Source organism: Choristoneura fumiferana, chromosome 9 (genome assembly GCF_025370935.1).
Source record: "Choristoneura fumiferana chromosome 9, NRCan_CFum_1, whole genome shotgun sequence".
In the NCBI taxonomy this organism is placed as follows: domain Eukaryota; kingdom Metazoa; phylum Arthropoda; class Insecta; order Lepidoptera; family Tortricidae; genus Choristoneura; species Choristoneura fumiferana.
Genome location: NC_133480.1, coordinates 44,184 through 67,942, shown reverse-complemented (window position 1 = coordinate 67,942; position 23,759 = coordinate 44,184). Strand labels below are relative to the sequence as shown.

Below are 23,759 nucleotides of genomic sequence, written 5' to 3'. Positions count from 1 at the left end.
CTTTTTCTTTGAAAACCCATTTGCATTTAATTATGTTTCCATCTTTTGGTCGATCAACAAGTTCCCAGACACGATGTAACATGAGTGAATTATATTCCTCTTGCATAGCTTTCAACCAATCATCAGCTTTTTCACATTTTATAGCTTGGTTATATGTTCTAGGTTCATCTCGTCCCGTTAAGGCTAGTTCAGTGAAATAATTCATTTCATAATCCTTAAACCTTATAGGAGGGTTCCGGTCACGAACAGGTCTAGAATGCTCAATAATTTCTGTATCAGATGCATTTTGCTCTATGATATGAGATTCTTGCTGAATATTGTTCAACGATTCACCTTCTCCCTGTTCATCAGATGTCATTTCTTGAACATTAAAATCTTCAACATTGGAGATTATATCAGAATTGGTAGATAAAGCATCAGGTGTAGCATACTCATCATTGTCAGGTTCATTAACATTTTCATCAGAAGTATTTAAATTATATATTGAAACTTCAATATTATTCGGTAAATCTTTGAAATAATCATAAGATTTTCCATTTTTAAATTTGATTCCTTTAACATTTTCAAGGAATTCAACAGAACGTGCTTTAATCATTTTTGTGCCATCAGCTGGATCTCCAAGTCTATATCCTTTGGTATGATTACAGTATCCTAACATAATGTAGGGTTTTGATTTGGGATCAAGCTTATTACGCTGAGGTTGTGGAGTGAGAGCATATGCTGTACTACCAAAGACTCGAAGATGACTGAGGTTCACTTTGGATCCAGTCCACAATTCTTCAGGAGTAGCTTTAGTCAAAGCAGCAGTTGGACTACGATTTTTTAAATAACAAGCAGTATTTACCGCTTCTGCCCAATATTTCTTCTCCAAGTCAGCATCTTGTAACATGGCTCTAGCTTTTTCCATTAAAGTTCTGTTAAGGCGTTCAGAAACACCATTTTGCTGTGGTGTGTATGGCACAGTAGTTTCATGAACTATACCGCATTGCTTAAAATAATTCTGAAAACTTTTATTGCAATATTCCGTACCATTGTCACTCCTAACACGCTTAATCTTCAGATCGGTTTGATTTTCAACTAATGTTTTGAATTCAATAAACGTATTCAAAACTGTTGTTTGATCTTTACGAACCAAAAAATAAATAAAAGATTTTCGCGTAAAATCATCAGTAAAAGTAATGAAGTATCGACAACCACTCCAACTATCCACCGACATAGGTCCACATATATCCGTGTGGATTAAATCTAATTTAGTCACGCTTCTATGTGCCTGACCACGAGGAAATGATTTGCTCTTTTGTTTTCCTTCAATGCAAGGAGAACATGGAGTCAAATCTCCATTTGAAAATTCAATACCGCGTGCCAATGAATCACGAAGGATTAACATACCTTTCAAACTTAAATGTCCAAGTCGCCGATGCCAAAGCTCTAACGAATCAGTTTTAGACATCAAAGCTTTACCTTCAGTGCTAATTCTAGGCTCTTGGTTAAATGCAGAATAACATTTCCCTTTCTGATCAATTTTGTAAATACCATTCACATTAGTAGCTGTCAGATCACAGGAACCAGTCACGCAAACATTATCCTTCCTGTAAACATTACATTTATTAATATCAAATATTAAAACATAGCCTTTTGCTGCGACTTTGCTAACAGACAAAAGATTAGCTGCTACTTTTGGTACATACAGGGCATCAGTAATCACTTTTTCAACATCATTGTCGAATACCATATTGACATTACCTACGCCTTCACTATATATTATATCATTATTGGCAGTAGTTATTTCGGATTTAATACTAGGAGAGTAATTAATCATCCAGTCCTTCCTATTAGTCATATGACTAGAGCATCCTGAATCTAAAATCCAGTTATCCCTATTACAAACACTACTAACTAAGGCAGTCTCTGTAGAGAATAAAGATGATTTTGTACTTCCCTTCTTTGAAGATGAAGCATCAAGGGTTGAATCATTATTTGAAATCTTCTTAAAATTCTTCTTCAACTTAGAGCATTTTGGTTTAATGTGTCCTTTTTCATGACAGTTGTGACATATTGGAATAAATTTATTCTTCGCAATAAGAATCTTGTCAGAAGGTTCCAAATTTGATTTGCCTATCTCCTTTTTAAATTCACTTTGAATTAATTGGCATTTGACGAATTCTGACGTCAATTTAGCACTTGTGGCTTCCATCGCCATAATCAATGGATCAAACTCAGCTGGCAAACCAATCAGCATCAATTCGGCTAATTCCTCGTCATCGACGACACAGCCAATGTCAGCTAGTTCTTGCGTAACGGAAATAATATTTCCCAAATAGTGATCCATACAATCGTATTCAGTATACTTAATTTGTGCTAATTTTCTTTTCAAAGAAAGTCTACGACTTATGCCTGCATTCTCATAAGCAGCCTTCAATTGTTTCCAGGCATCTTCAGCTGTTTTTGCATTTTTGACATGTGGATAGCAAATTGGTTTTATATTTAAACAAATCTTTGCATATGCTTTCTGATCTTTAATTGAATCTGTAGATGCATTCACTAACCCGTTTGCGAAATCCCATAGTCCATGGTCAATAAGCAATAATTTCATCTGAAATTTCCATGTGCCATAATTTGAAACTCCTTCCAGCTTCTCAATGACCATATTCGAACCAGTACTTACAACAATATTGTTCATCGAACTAGTCGGAATATCTTTTTCCGTCATTTTGATAAAATAATATTTTATCCGAAAATAATGTCGTCACTATTATTTCACAAAATATAACTGATTATATTATTTTAAATATATTAATCACTTTTAGCAAATGCCCATAACCAATGTAAAGGCTGTAATAGTCTTTACCCAGTGATTAAATGAAAAAGATTATATTTTAAAAGTAACCGACATGTATATTTGCAAAAGACATTGACATAAGTAAGAAAAACAAACTCTTCATTTGAAATCAGCCATAGACAAATTTCTACATAAAGTATGAAAAAAGGTTATCCCTAACAAACATACCATGCTACATTATGTAAACTATGTAATTCTAATTTAAAACAGGAGCGAGCAATCCTTCACACGTACAGTGCAGTCAGTGGCTTCAGTGGGGGCACTAGCGGTGCCCTGGGAGGCGGCGGAGGCCCGGGCCGCGCTGCCGGCTGCGCTCGGAGTCGCCGGGATCCCCGCCCTGGTCATCACGGATGCGGCTGGCAAAGTGCTGACGGCTAACGGACGGCAGCATCTAGCTGCGGACCCATTGGGGCTGGTGAGAGGATTCTTTCTTAAACCGAAATCTGTAGGAAATACCAGCGATTAGCTCATCACTGTCCCTAAAAGTCGCACAAAACGTTTTCGCTCGTCTTTATTATCCGGACAGCAAAGGAGTGGAATACCCTGCCTGCGTCTGTGTTCCCTGATCGCTACAATTTGGCCGTCTACAAAACTAGGGTGAATGGGCAGTTATTGGATAAGCGTGCTCAATCTTAGTCCGCATTTTCGCTTACCATCACCATCAGTCGTGATTTTTGAAAGAAAGAAAGAAAAAACATTTACTCGAAAAGACTGTATAGTAGCTTCCACAATTTTTTTTTTTTTTACTCTTAAACTCACTCTTTGTCGGACCCTAACTGATTGCTCCTCTCATCTACTCAAAGGTTGACTGGTAGAGATCCCTTAAAGGGATAAGTCCGCCTTTGTACAAGTATCTCAAAGTTTGTCAGTTGTGTTTTGTTTATTTTCTTTTGTACAATAAATATATACATACAGAGAGAGTTTACATACATACATACATACATACATACTTTACTTTTTTTTACTTTTTTTTTTTTGGACGACCGGATGGCTAAGTGGTTAGGGCACCTGACTACGAAGCTTGAGGTCCTGGGTTCGAATCCCGGCCGGGGCAGATATTTGTGTGAATAACACGAATGTTTGTTCTCGGGTCTTGGATGTTTAATATGTATTTAAGTATGTATTTATCTATATAAGTATGTTTATCCGTTGCCTAGTATCCATAGTACAAGCTTTGCTTAGTTTGGGACTAGGTCAATTGGTGTCAAGTGTCCCATGATATTTATTATTATTATTTTTATTATTATTTATTACACAAATAAGTACACAATTAAACTTTAAAATTAGTTATCACGGTCACGAAATGGTCCCAAATCAGCATAATGCCGCCCGTGCGAACGGCGCTGCAGGGCTACTACGAAACTCGAAACTCGAAGTTCGTGTCGTACCGTCCCTCTTGCTCTCGTATTAAATAGTATAAGTGTCAGAGAGACCGCACGACACGAACTTCGAGTTTCGAGTTTCGAAAAAAAAAACAGCAACCAGTGAAACTGAAACACTCAAACTCTTTGATCAAATGCTTTGGCCTATTTGTATATATATATTATATAAACTAGGTGGAAGACGCCGCGGAATGGAGAGTTTGGAAAGGAGTTACTTACTTGTTAGTTGAATGCGTGTGCCAGCCACTTTGCCACTTATTGGATACCGTGACACCTGTTATCCTTGTTATTCTAGATGTAATATGATCCAGATTTCTCTTCCACAGAACTTCCCGTGGGCGCAGAGACCAGTCGCCGTGCTCACCGAGCAAGCGCTGCTGAAGATGGCCCGACACCCCGCTCTCGTGTTATTTATCGGTATAACTTCAAGTTGAAAACGAGTTAAATTACTAAATTCAGTTAAATACTTATTTAAGGACCGACGGCATTAAAGCTCAAAATAAACAAACTTACTTAATTAAATACATGTTGTTATATACTGATCGAAAGAGATGTGACGCATGAGGCATCGTCCTAATAGAACGCGAATGTGCGATCATCGCTATCGCTCATATTATCGCTCGGAAATATTGATATTGAACTCGAATAGGTGTCCTAACTGACAATCGCGTGATCGCTTCGACTTTCTTACTCGAACTTCGCTTTTCGAATTTCGTATTAGCCCTTCAGGATGCGTCATTGTTTCGACATTGCGCTAGCTTTATTGCTTATATTGAAGCATCGTTAACTTTGTTTGTTTCTTTTGACGACCACTTACCCCAGTGGTTAAAGAATCGGACTAAACATTCCCATTATACATATTACCCACAGTACCCATACTCGTAGTCTTTATATATGACATAATATGATATACCTACCTACATAAAGCTTCATTCAACAGATGACGAAGACTCTGAAATCGAGTTCGCTGAATCAGTGCTCACACCATCCGCGGAATCCTACTACGAAGAATGCAGCATACAATTTCCCGGCTTCTGTCCATACCAGAATTCATCAGATGACGAAACCATGGACTTCGACTACCCCACTTCGAGATCCAATTCCAAAATAAAAAAGAAGCCTTTTAAACATGTCATGTTTTACATTGGCATCGATGGAACAGATAGTGCTGATATGCTAAGGGAACATATTGGCTTAGATGATGCTGTACCATTGTTAACAGCTATAGATTTCCCTAAACAGAGGATGGTCACCATGAAATATGGGGATGAGATCACCACGGATTCAGTGCAAAATTTCGTTGACGCGTACTTGAGTGGCAATGCGGATTTCAAACCGTTGAAACCGCAAAGCGAAAAGTGTTAGGTTGAAGAGGGATTGTTTTTCGTCTGGTGAGAATGTGGAAATGTGGTTTTAATGCATTTTTAGTCGTAGATAATAGCGAATTGCCAGAGTTTTAAACCTTACCGCGTCGGAGCCACTTTTAGCAATTTTAGGTTTTTAGTTTGACAAAAACGGTACAATAGTGACAGGTTGCCAGCCTGTCGCCTGCGGTATACCTTAAGCTATATCCTCAGTCACCTCGTCGAGAGGTGTAATTCGAACTCGACACCCACAATAACTTTTAATGATTTTTAATTAAATGCATACAACCCTATATCAACGTGTTCACAATAAAACAGCGCTCACATTGACATACAATTGGTTATATTATCTAATCAAGTGAAAGTAAGTGACATCGGCATAACTGTTTTAGTTTATAACTGGCAGTGGCAACCCAGTAGTTCGTCCAGGTAAACAATAGCAAACCCAACGTCTACATATTCTATAGTTTTTATACATTTTCTTATTATCTCGATGACGCAATAAAAAAATATTAAAAATCTTTTTTTTTAAAATACCTAATTAAAAATAACCTGTCCAGGATTTTTTTAGCAATTCCATTTCTAATAGATTTTCTAATAATACTAAATTTATTATAAAATACATTTCATTCTTTTATCAGACCGGTGCAGATCTTTTCAAGTTCGGATCTTAGACCATAAAGCAGAGGATAAGTAATAGATAAAATACAAAAAGTGCCTAAAAGCACAAAGCACTACCTACCAAGCGATGGGCAAGCATTTTGTCTTGATATTCTTATAACTGAGCAATATTTATAAATGTATGTTTTGATATCTGGAAAAAGTTATGTTTGATGGAAAGATTTTTTGAGGGTAAAAATCGATCTAGCTAAGTATATAAAATTTATTTAATTTCTGATCTTGCTATACTTAGCAAAACTCGGTCGACCAGTTACTTTTTTATTATATTACTACCTAATACAAAATCACACTTATCTATTCTTCGTACTATAGGTATCTGTTTTTAAATAATAAAATTAAACTCTTTTAAAACTGACCATTTTATTCTCTATTACATTAATTATAAGCGAGAAGTCAAGACGACATAGAATTTCCAATTGTATGTGTCTCTAAGACGATAATAAAATAATGTTTCTCAAATACGTATCTATTTAATACTTCTCTTCTGTAATAGGTACATTGAAAGCCCGGTTCAACGAAATAAGAATACTTAATACATCGCTGTGAATACTGATTGAAACCAAGAGCAATACAATAGCTAATCCAATAAACCCCCGCCTTAGCCATACAAATACAATCAGCCGCCGAATCATTCATTCGTAGAAACGGATTTTGCCAAATCGCCCTTCAAAAGGGGTTTTCTATTCTATCTCTGCAGATAACTAAATTGGACAAGACTATTTCTATCTCATAAACTTGAATGAAAAGACGTGCGACAAATGCTAGTATGCGATTCTAGTGGCCAAAAAATTAACTAACATGTTGTACAATTCTTACTTTAATCTCGAGAGGGCGCTAGTAGACGCTTAAATCTTAAATTCTGAACTAAACTACTTTACCTTGCTTCTCGCGCTACGGCGTTTTTAGCGGAGAAACAAGATAAAGTAGTTTATTGATCAGGTCCTCCGCAAAGTGAACCTGAACAATCAATTATCTTACATTCATTTCAACTAAGCAATATTTCATATGGAAAATAATATTAGATTTAAAAAGTTATTTGATTTTTTGAGTGTACACTCGTACCTAAAAACAGAAATAATCTTACTAAATTAAAAAAAACTCGCTGCTTTCAAATTCTTCATTACTATTTACTTAATATTATAAATGCGAAAGCAAATCTGTCTGTCTGTCTTTTACTACTTCACATTTGAACCGCGGAACCAATTTGAATGAAATTTGGTATGGAGATAGTTTGAGACCCAAGAAAAGACAGGATAATTTTTGTACCGGAAAAAATAACATACTTAGTTTCAGCGAGATAGTGATAAACGCATTCTACACAGTCGTGGGTAACCTAGGACATGATAAATTTGATATAACATTTTTACTGTACCTGTTTAAAATTAAAAAAAAAAACGAAAAACCTGTAAATATTAATAAAAAGAGTATGTAAGACAATCTTTTTTCTTTGCTGTATCTAATTAAAATTCGCTAGAAAAGTTATAATAACTCAAATTTTAATTCAGTATTTTTTAGCAAGTCAGCGAGAAACGTTATAAACTAAAAATATTTGCAGTAGGTTTGTAGAATGAATAGTTGCATTGATGTTGTAGTTATAGTGCATAGCTAATTATAATTTTTGTATTTTTGTAAACCTGTGATCAATTTGTTTTTATGGAAATAAAGTCATTTCATTACACCATCGATTGATTTTACAATTATTTTTTACCCTACAACAAGGCCAAAAGTTTAATAATAGCAACCCTAGAAAAAGGTTAGACAATTATATATGGTAGTTACCAGAAGGGCTACTACCACAATACACGTACGAAATTAGTAAAATCGAAGTTCGTATCTTACCCACAGAGTAGGTACTTTACTATTATTATCGTACCGTCCCGCTGACCCTAAATTTATTTAATACGAGAGTGAGAGGGATGGTATACATGATACGAGCTTCGAATTTCGTAGTTCAGGTTGCCCATTCCAAGCTCTCGGATAATACCGATCTTGTTTTTCGTGTACACGCACGACACGCTCATACAAGCTCCTGTCAGTTTCTATGGGCATGTCTGTCTTAGACTATCTCCTTCCTCTTTGTGGCATTTACACGAAAAACAGGGCCGATATTTTCATGTCGGTGTTATCCGGGTCGGGAAAGAGTATCGCCCACTGTCATGACTTTTTTGTTCTTGGGTGATTGCTGACAGTGATTGTTTTCAAACAGCAATTTATTTGAGACAAAGAAATATAAAAAAAAACAATAAATAAAAATGTTTAAAAAAAATATTGTTTCTAAATCTAAATTGATAGCACCTAGTTGACTACGCTTGCACATCCATGGCAAGTTTTAACTCTATGGTCACCTAAAATGGTAGAAATAGTGGAAATCGTGGTTTTCTTTCGTGGCAACACTCTTCTCAAGACGCCGCCGACGCCATTATTGTGAAATCAGTTAATTGTGTATACGAAAATAAAATTCACGTGCTTATAGCATTGTATTTTGCATAGCACAGTTATCTTTATATAACTAAACCACTAATCATGGCTGACAACGACGATCTTTTGGACTACGAAGACGAAGAGCAGGCAGAACAGCAGACTGCCGACGGAGCGACAGAAGCGGCGCCAAAGAAAGAGGTTAAGGGATCCTATGTATCAATCCACAGTTCTGGCTTCAGGGATTTCCTGCTAAAACCTGAAATATTGCGTGCTATCGTCGACTGTGGTTTCGAACATCCCTCGGAAGTGCAACATGAGTGTATACCGCAAGCCGTCCTCGGGATGGATATCTTGTGCCAAGCGAAGTCGGGTATGGGTAAGACAGCTGTGTTTGTTCTAGCAACGCTGCAACAGATCGAACCTTCTGAAAACCATGTCTACGTACTCGTTATGTGTCATACCAGAGAGCTGGCATTCCAAATCAGCAAAGAGTACGAGCGATTCTCGAAGTATATGGCTGGAGTACGAGTGTCGGTGTTCTTTGGTGGCATGCCGATCCAAAAGGACGAAGAAGTCCTCAAGACCGCCTGCCCGCACATCGTAGTTGGCACTCCGGGCAGAATACTGGCTCTAGTTAATAGCAAAAAGCTAAACCTGAAGCATCTGAAACACTTCATTTTGGATGAGTGCGACAAAATGTTGGAGTCACTCGACATGAGAAGAGATGTCCAGGAAATATTTAGGAATACCCCCCATGGTAAACAAGTTATGATGTTCTCCGCTACTTTGAGCAAGGAAATCCGACCAGTGTGCAAGAAGTTCATGCAGGATCCTATGGAAGTATATGTAGATGATGAAGCCAAGCTGACCCTGCATGGACTGCAGCAGCATTACGTGAAACTAAAGGAAAACGAGAAGAACAAGAAGCTGTTTGAACTTCTAGATGTCTTGGAATTCAATCAAGTAGTCATATTTGTGAAATCTGTGCAGAGGTGCATAGCCCTCGCTCAACTGCTCACAGACCAGAACTTCCCGGCGATTGGCATACATCGCAACATGACCCAAGATGAGCGTCTGTCCCGCTACCAGCAATTCAAGGACTTCCAGAAGAGGATTCTAGTCGCAACCAATCTATTTGGAAGAGGCATGGACATTGAGCGAGTCAATATTGTCTTTAACTACGACATGCCTGAGGATTCCGACACATACCTTCACCGTGTCGCCCGTGCTGGACGTTTCGGTACCAAAGGTCTGGCCATCACCATGGTGTCTGATGAAGGAGACGCCAAAATCCTGAATGAAGTCCAAGACCGTTTTGATGTCAACATCACCGAGCTGCCAGAAGAGATTGAGCTGTCCACTTACATTGAAGGCCGATAGATTTACCATAGCATTCCTTCTAATAAATTTTTGTAATTAAAAAGTAATTGGGTATTTTCACTAAGGTGATTAATTTTAGAATAAGTTGTTTGACGAATTGTAAGAATTCTGTCTACCTGAGTGTAGGGACCTTGAGGTCTGATAGCTCCTAACTTTACTCCTAATATAAGATAAAAGTTGATTAAAGTGACATTTGATATTTGTGATCTCTGACTATTATTTTGTATCCTAAATCCATAACACAAGAATTCTTTGATCAAATAAGGTCTAGATTGAAGTAAATCTACTGGCAAACCACCTTGATAGGACAGTGATGCTAAAACTAAATAAACAATCAAGCGGGCCGAACGCTGAACTATGTAGCAATCCAAGAGACTCAAAGCTCGTGTCCCGCTACGCTTACCGACCGCGCTGGCGTAAGCGTCACTGTAAAACCACCCTAAATGGCCTTAATACCTAGGACCTTAAACGCATGTAAGCGTTTTGCTGACATTCACACAGTAGCTCAATCACATATGAGCGTTTACTGTAGCATTCAAGAAACTGGGTGAACTTTCCAAAATGCATAAACTCATATCAAGGGATACGTGGCCAAACCTGATAAGTCAAAATAATTGACTGTTGAAAACAAAACAAAGTTTAATATTTCGAAATTATTACAAAATAAACATTGACTTATCGGATTCTACCACACTCATTGATATAGGTAGGTTCAACATAAACTTCCAAAAAAATACTGTGAATACTTAATTCACATTGTCATTATTTATAGAATCGTTATCACTTCAGAAACAGATCATAAAGGCCTCACTAAATAAAATTAATGAAATATACCTAATTGGCAACAAGTCCATATTTTTAGTTTTATTGCTTCTTACACTACACTTACTGAACAAAAGGTATATATTATAGCTAACTAATTTTATCTTTTATAAAAATAAGACTTACACATGTCAAGTAATTAAAACTACCTGTTTTAGTAAATACTTATAAATTGGTAATAAATTAAAACAACATCATTATTACTGAAGTATTTATTGCTGTAACAAAGTATAAACCATTGTAACATGACTCAATGTTATGTGCTAACAAACATTCCTTATTTTAGAGCTTTATTCTTATGCTTCTAGCTTTACAATCCATTGTAAAGTTAATCCTTATAAAACGTCTTTTCATGAGTGAACCTAGTGATCAGATCCAGGGCCCACTTTGGCTGGTCCCCTGGGACCATGTGCCCTGCATTTCTGACCATGATTTCAACCAACTTCCCAGCCTGTTTGACGTACCCCGCTATCTCCCCATCAACTTTCCATTGATAACGCTTGGCAGTCTTGTACTCCTCGGCCCCAGAGAAGTTGAGATTCTTCAAGTAATTGATGGTTAAAGGGTAAGCTACTATTATATCTAGCTGCCCATTGTAAATAACGCAGTAATAGTTGTCCAGTAATTCTGAAACCCATGGAGCGACTGACTGCATAACATCTTGTTTCAAATGCTTTTCCACTTCTTTTCCATCATTGAATGGCAAGTCTCCTACATGGATTGCTTGTCGAACAGCGCTCTTCTGCAGCATGGGGCCAAAGTCCTCTCCGTCATTGTAATCTTTTGTATGCAGATAATTGAAGTAAAATTCAAAACCTGTTACATTGTAAAAATAGCTTTTGCCATCAGTCAAATCCCCATTCAAAAGAGTATCAAATGTATTGAATGCATCATCCCATTGCTTGTTCTTGATGTAATTCACAGCTTTGGCTTCGTAATCCTCAAATGTCTTCTGTGCATTCCAGTCAATAAGCCCAATTTGGTACAAATATTTGCTATAAACAAGTTGATGTTCTGGGTCGCTCAAACCATTACCAATTGCTATACCTTTGAGATTAATTTTAGTTTCTGCTGTGGGATTTTTCTTGTGGATTGTATATGCAAGAGCCGGAACATATTTTCCTCCGTAAGACTCACCAGTGACGAAGAATTTACTCTGTTGCAGCTCAGGGAAGAGCTTGAAGAACTGAGTCAATGTGGAATATAGCTGCTCACCTACTTGAGTCTCGTCTGTGCAGTAACCTTTAGGGTCTTTGGTGAAACTGAAGCCAGTGCCAACTGGGTTATCAATATAGATGAGATGGTGGTTCAAAGCCCAGTTGTATTTTCTGCGTTCGAAAGTATTTTTCCGTACTCTTATTGGGCCGTTTTCGGTAAACAAACCGTACAGCGAGGACGCGCCTGGCCCGCCCTGGAGCCACACAATAACCGGCGCCAGTTCCTTGTTAGGCGACATGCTCGGAAAGTACCAGAAGAACTGGTTGGAATCGTAAGTTTTGTTGACGGTGAAGTAGCGGCATAGCTCTTGATTCGTAAACTTTCTGTAAAAGGCACGCGCGCCAGTCGCCTGCCTTCAGTGATATTTCCACTCTCGATATAGGGCGTTAGAAAAAGAGGCTCGCCGGCATCGCCTCCTCCTCGCGGGGGCAGTGTGAGCTCCGGATAGCGATGGAAGAAACATTGAGCAGAAACAATTACTTGAAGTACAAAAACCCACAGTAGTTTCGCCATTGTGACTGTTAGCGGCTGAACGCCGTCAATAACTGAAATAAATCACGCACGCGACGCGATTAAAGTTGACCACATATTTCCTCCATAGGTTATCAATAGTCAGTAGGTAATTATAATTAATTGTTATTTTAAAATATATTATGTAAATACGGTTAAGTATCCAGGCAGCTAAATAAAACACTAATTTGCAAGTCCACCGAGTCCACGGTGACATTTCCATGACATTTCATTATGGATGGAGCTCGTTTCCAATGTCAAATGTCTGACTGTCTGTGACCCTGCCTGACATATAGCGAAAAATATATATGATTATGCTACCTTTGTACAGTCAAAATACTGCAGCCCTTTAATAATTTTATCAGTGGGCAGATTAGACCTTAAATTATTAAACAAAAAGACATGTTTTTGATAAACAAGTGAATATAAATTTTTGCCGAATTCCTTATAATTAATTATACAAATAAATTTATATTATTAATTTTTATTTAAATAATATTTATACTAATTTTATCATTATAACTAAAAATTTTTTATTAAATTTTATTTTTTTATAAAAAATTAAATTTATTTTATATAGCCGTTCCCGATCCCGAGTTTTGCACTTAGCATTATCTAGCAACACATTTTACGACTTACTTGAGGCGTCCCTAATTTTATTTTACTTATTATTGTTTCATATTATTATTGTCGTTATTGAATTTATTGCTACTCTTTTATTTTATTTTTAAATCCTCTTGTACAAATTTCCACGCATATATATGTTTATACGTATTTTATAATTCTTATATTTGTCATGATTTATATATATAATATAATATAAAGTTTTTTTTTTCTTTTCTCGCAATAATTACGCGTTCAGTTACGTGGGTGCACACTCACCGGGGTTTAGCTGAAAACCAGCGCTGCAGCTCTGGTTACAGGGCTACGGCACATGCTGAGCTGAGTCCTTTGGCATCACACTACAGCACAATATCTCTTATTTTCCTCTCTTCTCCTATCCTGTGGAGTGGCAGCGCCATATTTAAAATTTACTGTCAAGCGGCGCGGCCATTTTGAAAAAAATCTTTCTTGACTGCAGTGACACCTACGAATTAATTTCGCGAATTCGCGAATTTTATTAAAAATATCACCAAAAAAGAACTACTTTAATTTTATAGATAAGCCTTACAGTGATAGTTTAGCACAAAATGGCATATCTAATTAAATAACAATGAATGACCTTCAATTTCTGTGAACTTTATTATTCATTATCAAATATCTGATAACCAAATTTTTCTCAGTCATGTATTAAATAACTATAATTACAAAATAAAACAATTACCTGTAGGAAACACTGATTTATTTCGTAAAATATTAATTTATTTACGAAACAAAGCCCTTTTATAGTCTTTCAATATCAAATAATAGTATAATACGAGGTTTCCAAAAATACCAGCGCACGGCAGCGGCCACACAGTGAAACTTGAGTAAACGATAAGAACGAAATTTCTTCCGTAGTGTGGTCGCGGCCGTTAATAAATGCCATCCTTGTCTATTTATGAACGCATTCTGCAAGAATAAGCAAGCGAGATATAGGTCTACCAGTTTATATTTGTTAGTGAAATACGTCACCCGCCAACGACCGGGAGCCGGTCGCTTGCCACTCAAGGGTTTTTGACAGCGTGCCGGAGCCCGGTCGCCTGCCAACAAGGGTGTGCCGGGACCCGGACGCTTGCCACTCCAAGGGCTATTTATGTTTTTACTGTGTTTTTGTTGTGATGTCGTGTGTTTATCTTGTCAATAAATTTTTGTGAGTTTGAGTGAGTTTATATATAAAAATGAATCGTAAAATGTGTTGCTAATGCTAAGTGCAAAACTCGGGAACGGCTGGACCGATTTCGCTTATTCTTATTTTGTTGTGTTCGTTACTGTCAGTAGAAGGTTTTTATGGAAGAAAACTTAGAAAAATTACAACGGGGGCGAAGCTGCGGGCAACAGCTAGTACACAATATTTTAGATTATCGCGGTTACTAATTTTTAACCCCCGACGAAAAAAGAAGGGTGTTATAAGTTTTAACTTTGACCGCTATGTGTGTCTGTGTGTTTGTGTGTCTGTCTGTGGCACCGTAGCTCTTAAACGGGTGGACCGATTTGAATGCGGTTTTTTTTATTTGAAAGCTGGTTTTCTAGCGATGGACCTTAGACATGTTTTATGTATATCATCAGCTCTTTTGTTCGCTGCGGTAGGAATCTTAGACGCATAATGGGTATTTAGGTACTTTACTTTCAAACATATTTGGAACCTAAAATTTGAAACACCTATGTATGCTATATAACTATGCAAGATTATGGAATTCTCGGCCTGATGCTGCAGCCAGGATATCCAGAACACTAAAGAACTCTGCGAAGAATTCGTTTATCCCTATCCGCGGGGACTATGCTGATTTCCCGCAAAGTTAGCCCTAAGTTAATTTAGTATAAGTAGGTACCTAGTAATTTTTTTATCTAAGCGTAGTCGGTGTCGGGGGACCGCTAAGGTTAATATTTAAAAAAATACAACATTGTACTTAATTTAGTTTCCTATTAACCTTAGCGCGGTCCCCCGACACCGACGACGCTTAGATAAAAAAAAATATTACTAGGTACTTTCATTTGATTTGATTGTGTTCAAATCGCTTAACGGTATAGTGCCTATTCAATTATTGGAATTATACCTTTATAGATAGTTTTTGTGGTACTAGTCGTGGCAACGAACTTTTATTCAAAGTTAGGCAGCGGAAGGTATAACACTATTTTTTCCGCTATTCCACGCTAGATGGCATCACATACCTGTATAACCAAAGACCTTATATGTATAAACAACGTGAAACTTACTCGTGACCAGTATAAAAAAAAATATGTGAACAAAATCTTTAATTTCACTTCTACGCAATCACATCTGATACGACACTATTTCTAGAGCCGGTAGGACGTGTCAGATATTTTTGCGCGCTCCGTTGTGGCAAATATGAATGCAAGTGACTGTACAATCACCAAACACAAACCTTGTTAAATTACATTTATTATACAAATATCGAAACTATCTTTGAATTGAGATCAATTTTCCCATTTCTAGATATTTCCACGTAGTCACCGAACCCGCTCATGAGAGGGTTTAAGGGGCCGTTATGTAGTCAGATTTAAGATGCCCATTTTGTAGTCAGATTTAACGGGCCCGTTATGTAGTCAGATTCGAATTGGGATGATTATTATTCCCTTTTCTGTACCTTTTATCATCTTCGCAAATACATAATAGATTTATGGAAGCTTTTTTAATATTAGTATTTCATTACCTAGTAGTTATACCTGTATAATAGTCTGTCAAAAAAGAGAAGAAATTAAAAAGTGGCAACACTGTAGTTGTGGAGGGCAGGGCTTTTACCCCGAAAAATGGGCGAGTTTTTGGGATATTTTTTATTAAAATATCAAAAGAGGGTACAAAAGATTTTGCTAAGCTGAGAGGACGTGCGGTGTAGGCAAAAGCTGTTATCGACACTGACGATCGACGGTAGCAAAAGGCATACCGTGCCCTGGACTCAACCCGCCCCCGCGGGTCCCTCGCTTTGACGTTGACAGCTACAATTAACAAAATTTGTTGTTGTTGTTGTTGTTTCTTTAAAAAATATGGCTCTGCCATCGGAGGACAATTTTGCCAGTGTCTAGTAGTTTTGGCCGTTGTACGGTAAAAAAAATTCTAGAAAACGAAATATGAGAGGTTAATGGTGGATGACGATCTTCAACAAAATTTAAATAAATAAAAAAATGGTTGTTACGTCGCTCACAGTAGTGTCATCCCTTTCAAACCCTGTCAAACCAAAAAGGGAGGACACTACAGTGTTGCCACTTTTAATTTCTTCTCTTTTTTGACAGACTATACGTACTTGTGGTGGAGAAATATATAAATTTATTTATTATGTACTTGCCCTACTTGATAATGAAAATATGTAAGCACTTAATTTAATTACAAAATGTGGACTATATAACTTCGTTTTAGCAATGCTAGTAACTAGTCTATCCTTATCCAATCGTATATATCTAGTCACCATGACGAGAATTCTTTGGGTATGTTTTCTGTCTCAAGTATTAGCTTCGGCTCGAGGATTCTTTCATCCTTACCCAAAGATAAACTTGGGCGAGCGCGACGGAGGAGACGCAGGCGAGCCTCTGTTCCTGACGCCCTTCATCGAGCGCGGCGACATCGCTGAGGGCCGGCGGCAGGCGCGGGTGACACTCGGCAAGAGTCTCCCCGTCGAAAGCTACGCCGGCTACTTCACCGTCAACAAGACCTACGACTCCAACCAGTTCCTCTGGTACTTCCCGAGCCAAGCGCAGGACAACGGCACGTCACCTGTACTCGTTTGGATGAATGGCGGCCCGGGAGCTTCATCTCTTTATGGTTTATTCACGGAAAACGGGCCAATATCAGTAGTCAACACACTTTTCGACTGAGGGAGTATCACTGGGCTAGGAAAGGAACCACCACCTTATCTACATCGACAACCCCGTGGGTGCGGGCTTCAGCTTCACTAAGAATAACAATGGATACTGCACAGATGAGACTCAAGTAGGAGAGCAGCTGTACTCCACCTTGACGCAGTTCTTTTAGGCTGTTCCCGGAACTGCAGCAAAATAAGTTTTTTGTGTCCGGTGAGTCTTATGCCGGGAAATACGTTCCAGCCCTCGCTTACACGATCATAAAAGAACCCCACCGCAGAAACTAAGATAAACCTTCAGGGCATTGCTATTGGTGACGGCTGGTGCGACCTGAACATCAGCTCGTTCAGAGCGAGTATTTGTACAAATCGGTCTCATTGACTGGAATGCCAAGAAAAGAAGAAATTACACGAAGATTTAGCGGCAACATTCCTAAAAAATCAACAGTGGATGAAAGCAAGCATTGAATTAGATAAAATAACGAAAGATTTTCCTATTAATATTGATGTCTATAACTACATGTATTTAAAAACTCGTCAAGACGCAGACTTTGGGAGTTTGATTCAGCAAAGTGCTTTTCGAAAAGCAATTCACGTAGGAGAACAGCCGTTCCATGAATTTTCTTTTGAAGCAGACGTCGCTTTGAGTGATGATGTTCTACATTCTATCGCGCCATGGATTGCAGAGTTACTGGATCACTATTCGGTAGTGATCTACAATGGGCAACTGGACATCATAGTCGCGTATCCATTGACGGTCAACTTCTTACGGAACCTGAAGTTCAGCGGAGCTGACGAATACGCGCGTGCGGAGCGGCACGCCTGGATGGTGGGGGATGAGGTCGCGGGCTACGTGAAGCAAGCCGGCCGGCTCACGGAGCTGCTGGTGCGCAACGCCGGACACATGGTGCCCGCGGACCAGCCCGCCTGGGCCTGGGACATGATCACGAGGATCACACACGGCCAACCCTTTTTTGATTAAAAAAGTGTGATCAGAATTCCTGCCAGCCCGCAGTTGCAGCGTTGAAATAACTTAATTTTTGCTATCAAACATTTAGCTTTTGTGAATTGATTGTAATAAAACTAATACATGAATATGACAGAAATCTTACAAAATTTTAAAATAAACTTTCATTTACTGTCAGTTCCTTCGGCACGCTTCAGTGTTTGTCATTCTTAAAATGAATTCTTTCTAAATAGGAATTGATTTTTAGATATATGAAATGAAGTTTGAATTAAATTTTAACTCCTATATACTTTTATAACCAGTCATACGTACTTACTTAATTAATTTACTGATTGAAGCAACCTACTACGCTACTTAAGCAGCAGCACTAGCGACATCTATGTTTAAGCTCTCATCGAGAGACGTCAACACTCATTCGGAACAACCGCTCACCCAGACAAGAGATGTCGCTACTAAGCAATCAAGTCATGAAATTTCATGAATTCATGAAATTCATTCGGTTGTTCCGAAAGTGTTGACGCTCTCGATAAGAACTAAACATAGATGTCGCTAGTGCTGCTGCTTATAAGTAGCGTAGTAGGAAAAACCGGCCAAGAGCGTCTCGGACACGCCCAAAACAGGGTTCCGTAGCCATTACGAAAAAAATAAGTAATATTTTTCTAAGGATTTCGTATTTTATACGGAATCTTCCAAGTTTAGGTATATTTTATACCTTAGGCTGCTATTTACTCTTAAACTACTAATAATTCTCAAGCAAACTTAGCCGTTATAGTTTTCCTTGAAAGTTTGATATACTTACTACCATTCTGAATTTTTTCAAATTTTTTCCACCCACCGGTTTAGATTTTAGAGGGGTGGGGGACGCCGATTTTGATGAAAGTTTTCACTTTAAAGTTGAATATTTTGCAAAAAAATCACTGAATCGAAAAATCGTTTGAGCAACCCCCTAAAGATTTTAAAAGACCTATCCAACCATACCCCACACTACAAGGTTGGATGAGAAAAAAAAATCACCCCCACTTTACGTTTATGGGAGGTACACTAAAAAAAATTTTTTTTAATTTTTATTGTAGTTACCATTTTGTCGGCATAGTTTACATACATATTCGTGCAAAATTACAGCTTTCTAGCATTGATAGTCCTGAGCAAAGCCGCGGACGACAGACAGACAGACAGACAGACAGACATGGCGAAACTATAAGGGTTCCGTTTTTGCCATTTTGGCTCCAGAACCCTAAAAAGCAACCTGAGATATGTGTGCATAGAGAATTTGAGTCTAGACGGTGTGTTATAGCACGCAGCATGGAATGCTGAGGACCTGTGTTCAATTCCTAGCGCTGGTTTCTTTTCCTGGTTTTTCTGTGCATCCATGTCTCATTTAGTTAGTAGTTTAGTTTAGATTATTTAGAAGGGATGGAGGAATAAAGAGTCTCCAGGACATCATCACGATGTTCAAGGCGACCGATCCGGACGAAGTGCCCTCTTTTGTGGCAAAGGAGCTGCGGAAGCTGCCCCCTGTCACATTCGACCACGTCGACGTCACCACTTTGCTAAAGGACATCGTGACCCTTAAGGCAAATCTGGCCGAACTTTCAAGAAAATTCGATGTATCGCAGGATACTATCACCGAGTTGCGTAAAGAAATCACCAGTTTACGCAATAGTGCCCCGGTAACTCGGTCACCTGTTGATGCGTCGAATTCTAATGTAAACAATCGACTGGAAGCAGATGCCGATTCAGCGGCATCAAGTTTCGAGTCGAAACGACCGCCGGTGCAACGTGAGAGGCCTGAGCCTCGTGTTCCGCCCGCCGCCCCGCCCCCGCGCGCCCCCCGCGCGGGCCGCAGCACTCCGCCAACAAGCAGCCAGCTGGGCGCGGGTATGCTGACGCGGCCGGCCGAGCCCCCCGCCCCGCCAGCCTCCTGCACCGCCTAAGGCTACTGACCGAGGTTACTTCGACGCCGAACAGGCCCTTGAGCACTAAAGTGGACGAGGAGGGGTTCATATTGGTGCAGAAGAAAAAGCAAGGCTCGCAAGAAACCTTGTAAGAGTCTGTGTGGCTCTGCTGAACCGGATTCAGGCTCCGGGCTGAGGGCGATCACGCCGAATACGGCACTGTATGTGTCGCGTCTACAGATGTGGTGGAATACGTCCGCCGGAAGAGCGGATACACGCTGAGGGTGTTCCAGCTGCAATCGCGCCACTACGTGCACTTTCGTGTTTCCGGCGGTACCGGGGCACCATGCCGCAGATGAATGCGACGTCGGGGACGGTGACTCAACGGGGTCACGCCGTTTGTCACCAAATTAGTTTTAAATATTGATTATAAATATGTATGTTAGTCTGTAAGGTATTTATTGTATGGGCCAAGTTGCCCGAAATAAATAAATTTATTATTATTATTATTATTAGTATTTTCGATAATCGAATAACCACAACAAACGAATATTAACGCACCAAAATGAAACGTTTAAAATCGAACGAAATCGACGAGGCAATGACAGCTGAGTAAAAGAAAATTAATTCTATACAAGTAAATCAATTTATTATTTTGCAATTGGGCAATCAAAATAGCAAACTTAAATGAAATGTTTGACATCAATATTGGTATTAAATCTATTTGTAACGAGAAATAACTAGACCGTAACGAGCTCCCGATATTTCGATGCAGTTGCATGCATGTAAGTGTATTATGATTATGATCAAGGGTACTACGGGTAGACCATTCGCATTTCGCATTCTTCTTGGCAATGATGGTCTTTCCGAAAGCGCTGGTAGTTTAAAAAATGACGTGTAAAAGTGCCCATTGCGGCCTATTTACTGAATTAAATCATTTGAATTTTGAATTTGAATTTGAATTTGAGACCGAAGAAGGATGGTAATCTTGGAATTTCCTTGAAGGTAACGCACACACGTAGTATCGTAGTATCACAAGTGCAAGTCTGCTGGTATATCTCGGTCTAAGTACATCCCGCAACAATAAATCTTATATATATAAAAGAAGAAGCTGACTGACTTATAGATCAACGCACAGCCCAACCCCGCTGGCCTAGAAACTTGAAATTTGGTATGGGGGTTCTTTTTATGACGTAAGTGAGCACTAAGAAAGGATTTTTAGAAATTCATCCCTAAGGGGGTGATAGGGGGGTGAAGTTTATATGATTTTTCTCATTTCTTGGACTTAGAAGTAGTGAAAAATAGGTGTATAAGTTCTCGATTAAAAAATAAAAATTATCTGTGTAAGTGAAATGTATTAAATCCCCCTAAAGGGGAAATGGGGGGGGTAAAGTTTGTATGGAAATTTTCTCATTTCTAGATGAGAAGTATAAAATAGGTGTATAAGTTCTCGATTACAATTAAAAATTATCTTTGTAAAGTGAAATGGATTAAATTCCCCCCTAAAGGGGTAAAATGGGGGGGTAAAGTTTTTATGGAAATTTTCTCATTTCTGGACTAAGAAGTATGAAAATAGATATATAAGTTCTCGATTACAATCAAAACTTATCTGTGTAGGTGTAATGGATACAATTCCCCCCTAGGGGGTAAGATGGGAGGAGGGGGTGAAGTTAATATGGATTTTTTCATTTCTGGACTAAGAAGTATGAAAATAGGTGTATAACTTCTCGATTACAATTAAAATTATGCTCTAGGTAAATACATTTAATTCCCCTAAAAGGGGTATAATGGAAGGGGGGGTTAGAGTTTGTTTGGAAATTTCCTCATTTCTGGACTAAGAAGTATGAAAATAGGTGTATAAGTTTTTGATTACAATTAAAAATTGTCTGTGTACCTAAGTGAAATGGATAAAATTCCCCTCTAAAATAGGTATATAAGTTTCGATTACAATGAAATATTATCTGTGTATGTGAAATGGATAAAATGAGCCCTAAAGGGCTAAAATGGGGGGTAAAATTTGTATTGAAATTTTCTCATTTCTGGACTTAGCATTATGAAAATTGGTATACTTACAGGGTCCTGATTAAAATAAAAATGATCTGCGTAGGCAAAGATAAAGAAAGAAGAATTAGATTTCGACTTTTAGGGGGGAGTTTCCATGAAACTTCCTTATTTCTAGACTAAAATATGGCTGGCCACAATTTAAAATGAATCCGGTATAGTGTTGGCGATTTCAATAGGCGAGGGGGTTTTACATACAAATGTACGCATTAAAATGTGCAAATTAAATTGATACTTATTTAAAATGATGTGTGAAATAAATTTGCAAATAATATGCAGTAGGTACCTAACTTAAAATTACTCATTGGGTTGGCATAATAGAATCAATAATATTAACATAAGTGTAAATTTTTGTGTGATTATCCGTTCTTATTTATCTTTTACCTAATTTTAAAAAATTATATGTACAGTGCAATTTCGAATATATACCTACTTCGGGTTCTAGAGTAAGATTTAGTTCTCGCCGAAAGCACACGAGATAATTAATTTACTTTCGTGCTTTGCATAAAACTTTTCATAAACTAGCTTCAAAACGGATAAAAATGTTGTTTATAGCAAAGTACTTTACTAAACTGTTACCTATCGTATTTACGGCAGTACTTCGCTATGCACACAGATAAAATTTAATGTCACAATTATAACGGGGGTTAAAACATATGCCCTGATATAAGTACACGCGGACGAAGTCGCGGGCAAAAGCTAGTTTAATACAAACGTGAATCATTAAAAACTCTTTCAACGTTAGTGTCGAATGCTTAGTAAAAGGGTTGGCCGTGTGTGATCCTCGTGATCATGTCCCAGGCCCAGGCGGGCTGGTCCGCGGGCACCATGTGTCCGGCGTTGCGCACGAAGCAGCTCCGTGAGCCGGCCGGCTTGCTTCACGTAGCCCGCGACCTCGTCCCCCACCATCCACGGATGCCGCTCCGCACGCGCGTACTCATCAGCTCCGCTGAACTTCAGGTTCCGCAAGAAGTCACCGTCAACGGAATACGCGACTATGACGTCCAGTTGCCCATTTGTAGGCACTACGGAGTAGTGATCCAGTAACTCAACGATCCATGGCGCAATCGATTTCATCATTCTTGTGTTAAATAATAATAACATCGTCAGAAAATTAAATTAATTCGTTATTTCCCACATGAATAGCTTTACGAACTGTGTCGCTTTTAAGAAACAGAACTAAATTTCTTGGGGCTCGTTTTGGGTTTATGAAATTATACACCATGCTCCCGATCGCACATAATTCGCATCATACACCAGGCATCAAATGCATTGTCCCAGTCCTTGTTTTTGACATACTTACAGCATCTGCCTCATCACTCTTCAATTTGTTCTTTAGCATTCCATCCACAAGACCAACTGGTATAAAAAACTGCTGTAACGAAATGGTGTTCAGGATCACACCAGCCCGTCACCAATAGCAATGCCTTGAAAGGTTTATCTTAGTTTTCTGCGGTGGGGTTCTTCTTGTGAATCGTGTAAGCGAGGCTGGAACGTATTTCCCAGCATAGGACTCACCGGACACAAAAACTTATTTTGCTGCAGCTCCGGGAATAATTTGAAGAACTGCGTCATGGTGGAGTACAGCTGCTCTCCTATTTGTGTCTGGTCTGTGCAATAACCCCTTCTATTCTTAGTGAAGCTAAAACCTGTGCCTACGGGGTTGTCGATGTAGATGAGATGATGGTTCTGAGCCCACAGTGGTACTTCCTGAGCTGACATATTTTTTGTTAATTACTTTCAAATGGTCCGTTTCCTTAAATAA

The 23,759-nt window shown here is 38.6% G+C and overlaps 3 protein-coding genes and 2 pseudogenes across 3 annotated transcripts in view; 3 read left to right on the top strand and 2 right to left on the bottom strand.

Annotated features, from left to right (window-relative positions):
- Positions 1 to 5,682, top strand: part of LOC141430892 (nucleoredoxin-like) — a 68,741-nt gene extending 63,059 nt beyond the window's left edge. Inside the window, exons 4-6 of the mRNA XM_074091755.1 lie at positions 3,050 to 3,254; positions 4,548 to 4,638; positions 5,162 to 5,682. Coding sequence (XP_073947856.1) covers positions 3,050 to 3,254; positions 4,548 to 4,638; positions 5,162 to 5,586 — 721 coding nt within the window. The 3' untranslated portion in view covers positions 5,587 to 5,682. The remainder of the gene's footprint in view (positions 1 to 3,049; positions 3,255 to 4,547; positions 4,639 to 5,161) is intronic.
- Positions 5,683 to 8,649: 2,967 nt separating this feature from the next.
- Positions 8,650 to 10,273, top strand: LOC141430891 (ATP-dependent RNA helicase WM6). Its single transcript, XM_074091754.1, has one exon. The coding sequence runs from the start codon at positions 8,790 to 8,792 to the stop codon at positions 10,065 to 10,067; it is 1,278 nt and encodes a 425-aa protein (XP_073947855.1). The 5' UTR covers positions 8,650 to 8,789; the 3' UTR covers positions 10,068 to 10,273.
- An 813-nt stretch (positions 10,274 to 11,086) lies between these two features.
- LOC141430890 (venom serine carboxypeptidase-like) lies at positions 11,087 to 12,817 on the bottom strand. Its single transcript, XM_074091753.1, is given in 2 exon segments — positions 11,087 to 12,404; positions 12,407 to 12,817. Coding segments are annotated over 2 exon segments (1,401 nt in total). The 5' UTR covers positions 12,621 to 12,817; the 3' UTR covers positions 11,087 to 11,217.
- Positions 12,818 to 16,682: 3,865 nt separating this feature from the next.
- On the top strand, positions 16,683 to 18,077 carry LOC141430751 (venom serine carboxypeptidase-like; annotated as a pseudogene).
- A 4,672-nt stretch (positions 18,078 to 22,749) lies between these two features.
- Positions 22,750 to 23,716, bottom strand: LOC141431406 (venom serine carboxypeptidase-like; annotated as a pseudogene).
- Positions 23,717 to 23,759: the final 43 nt, after the last annotated feature.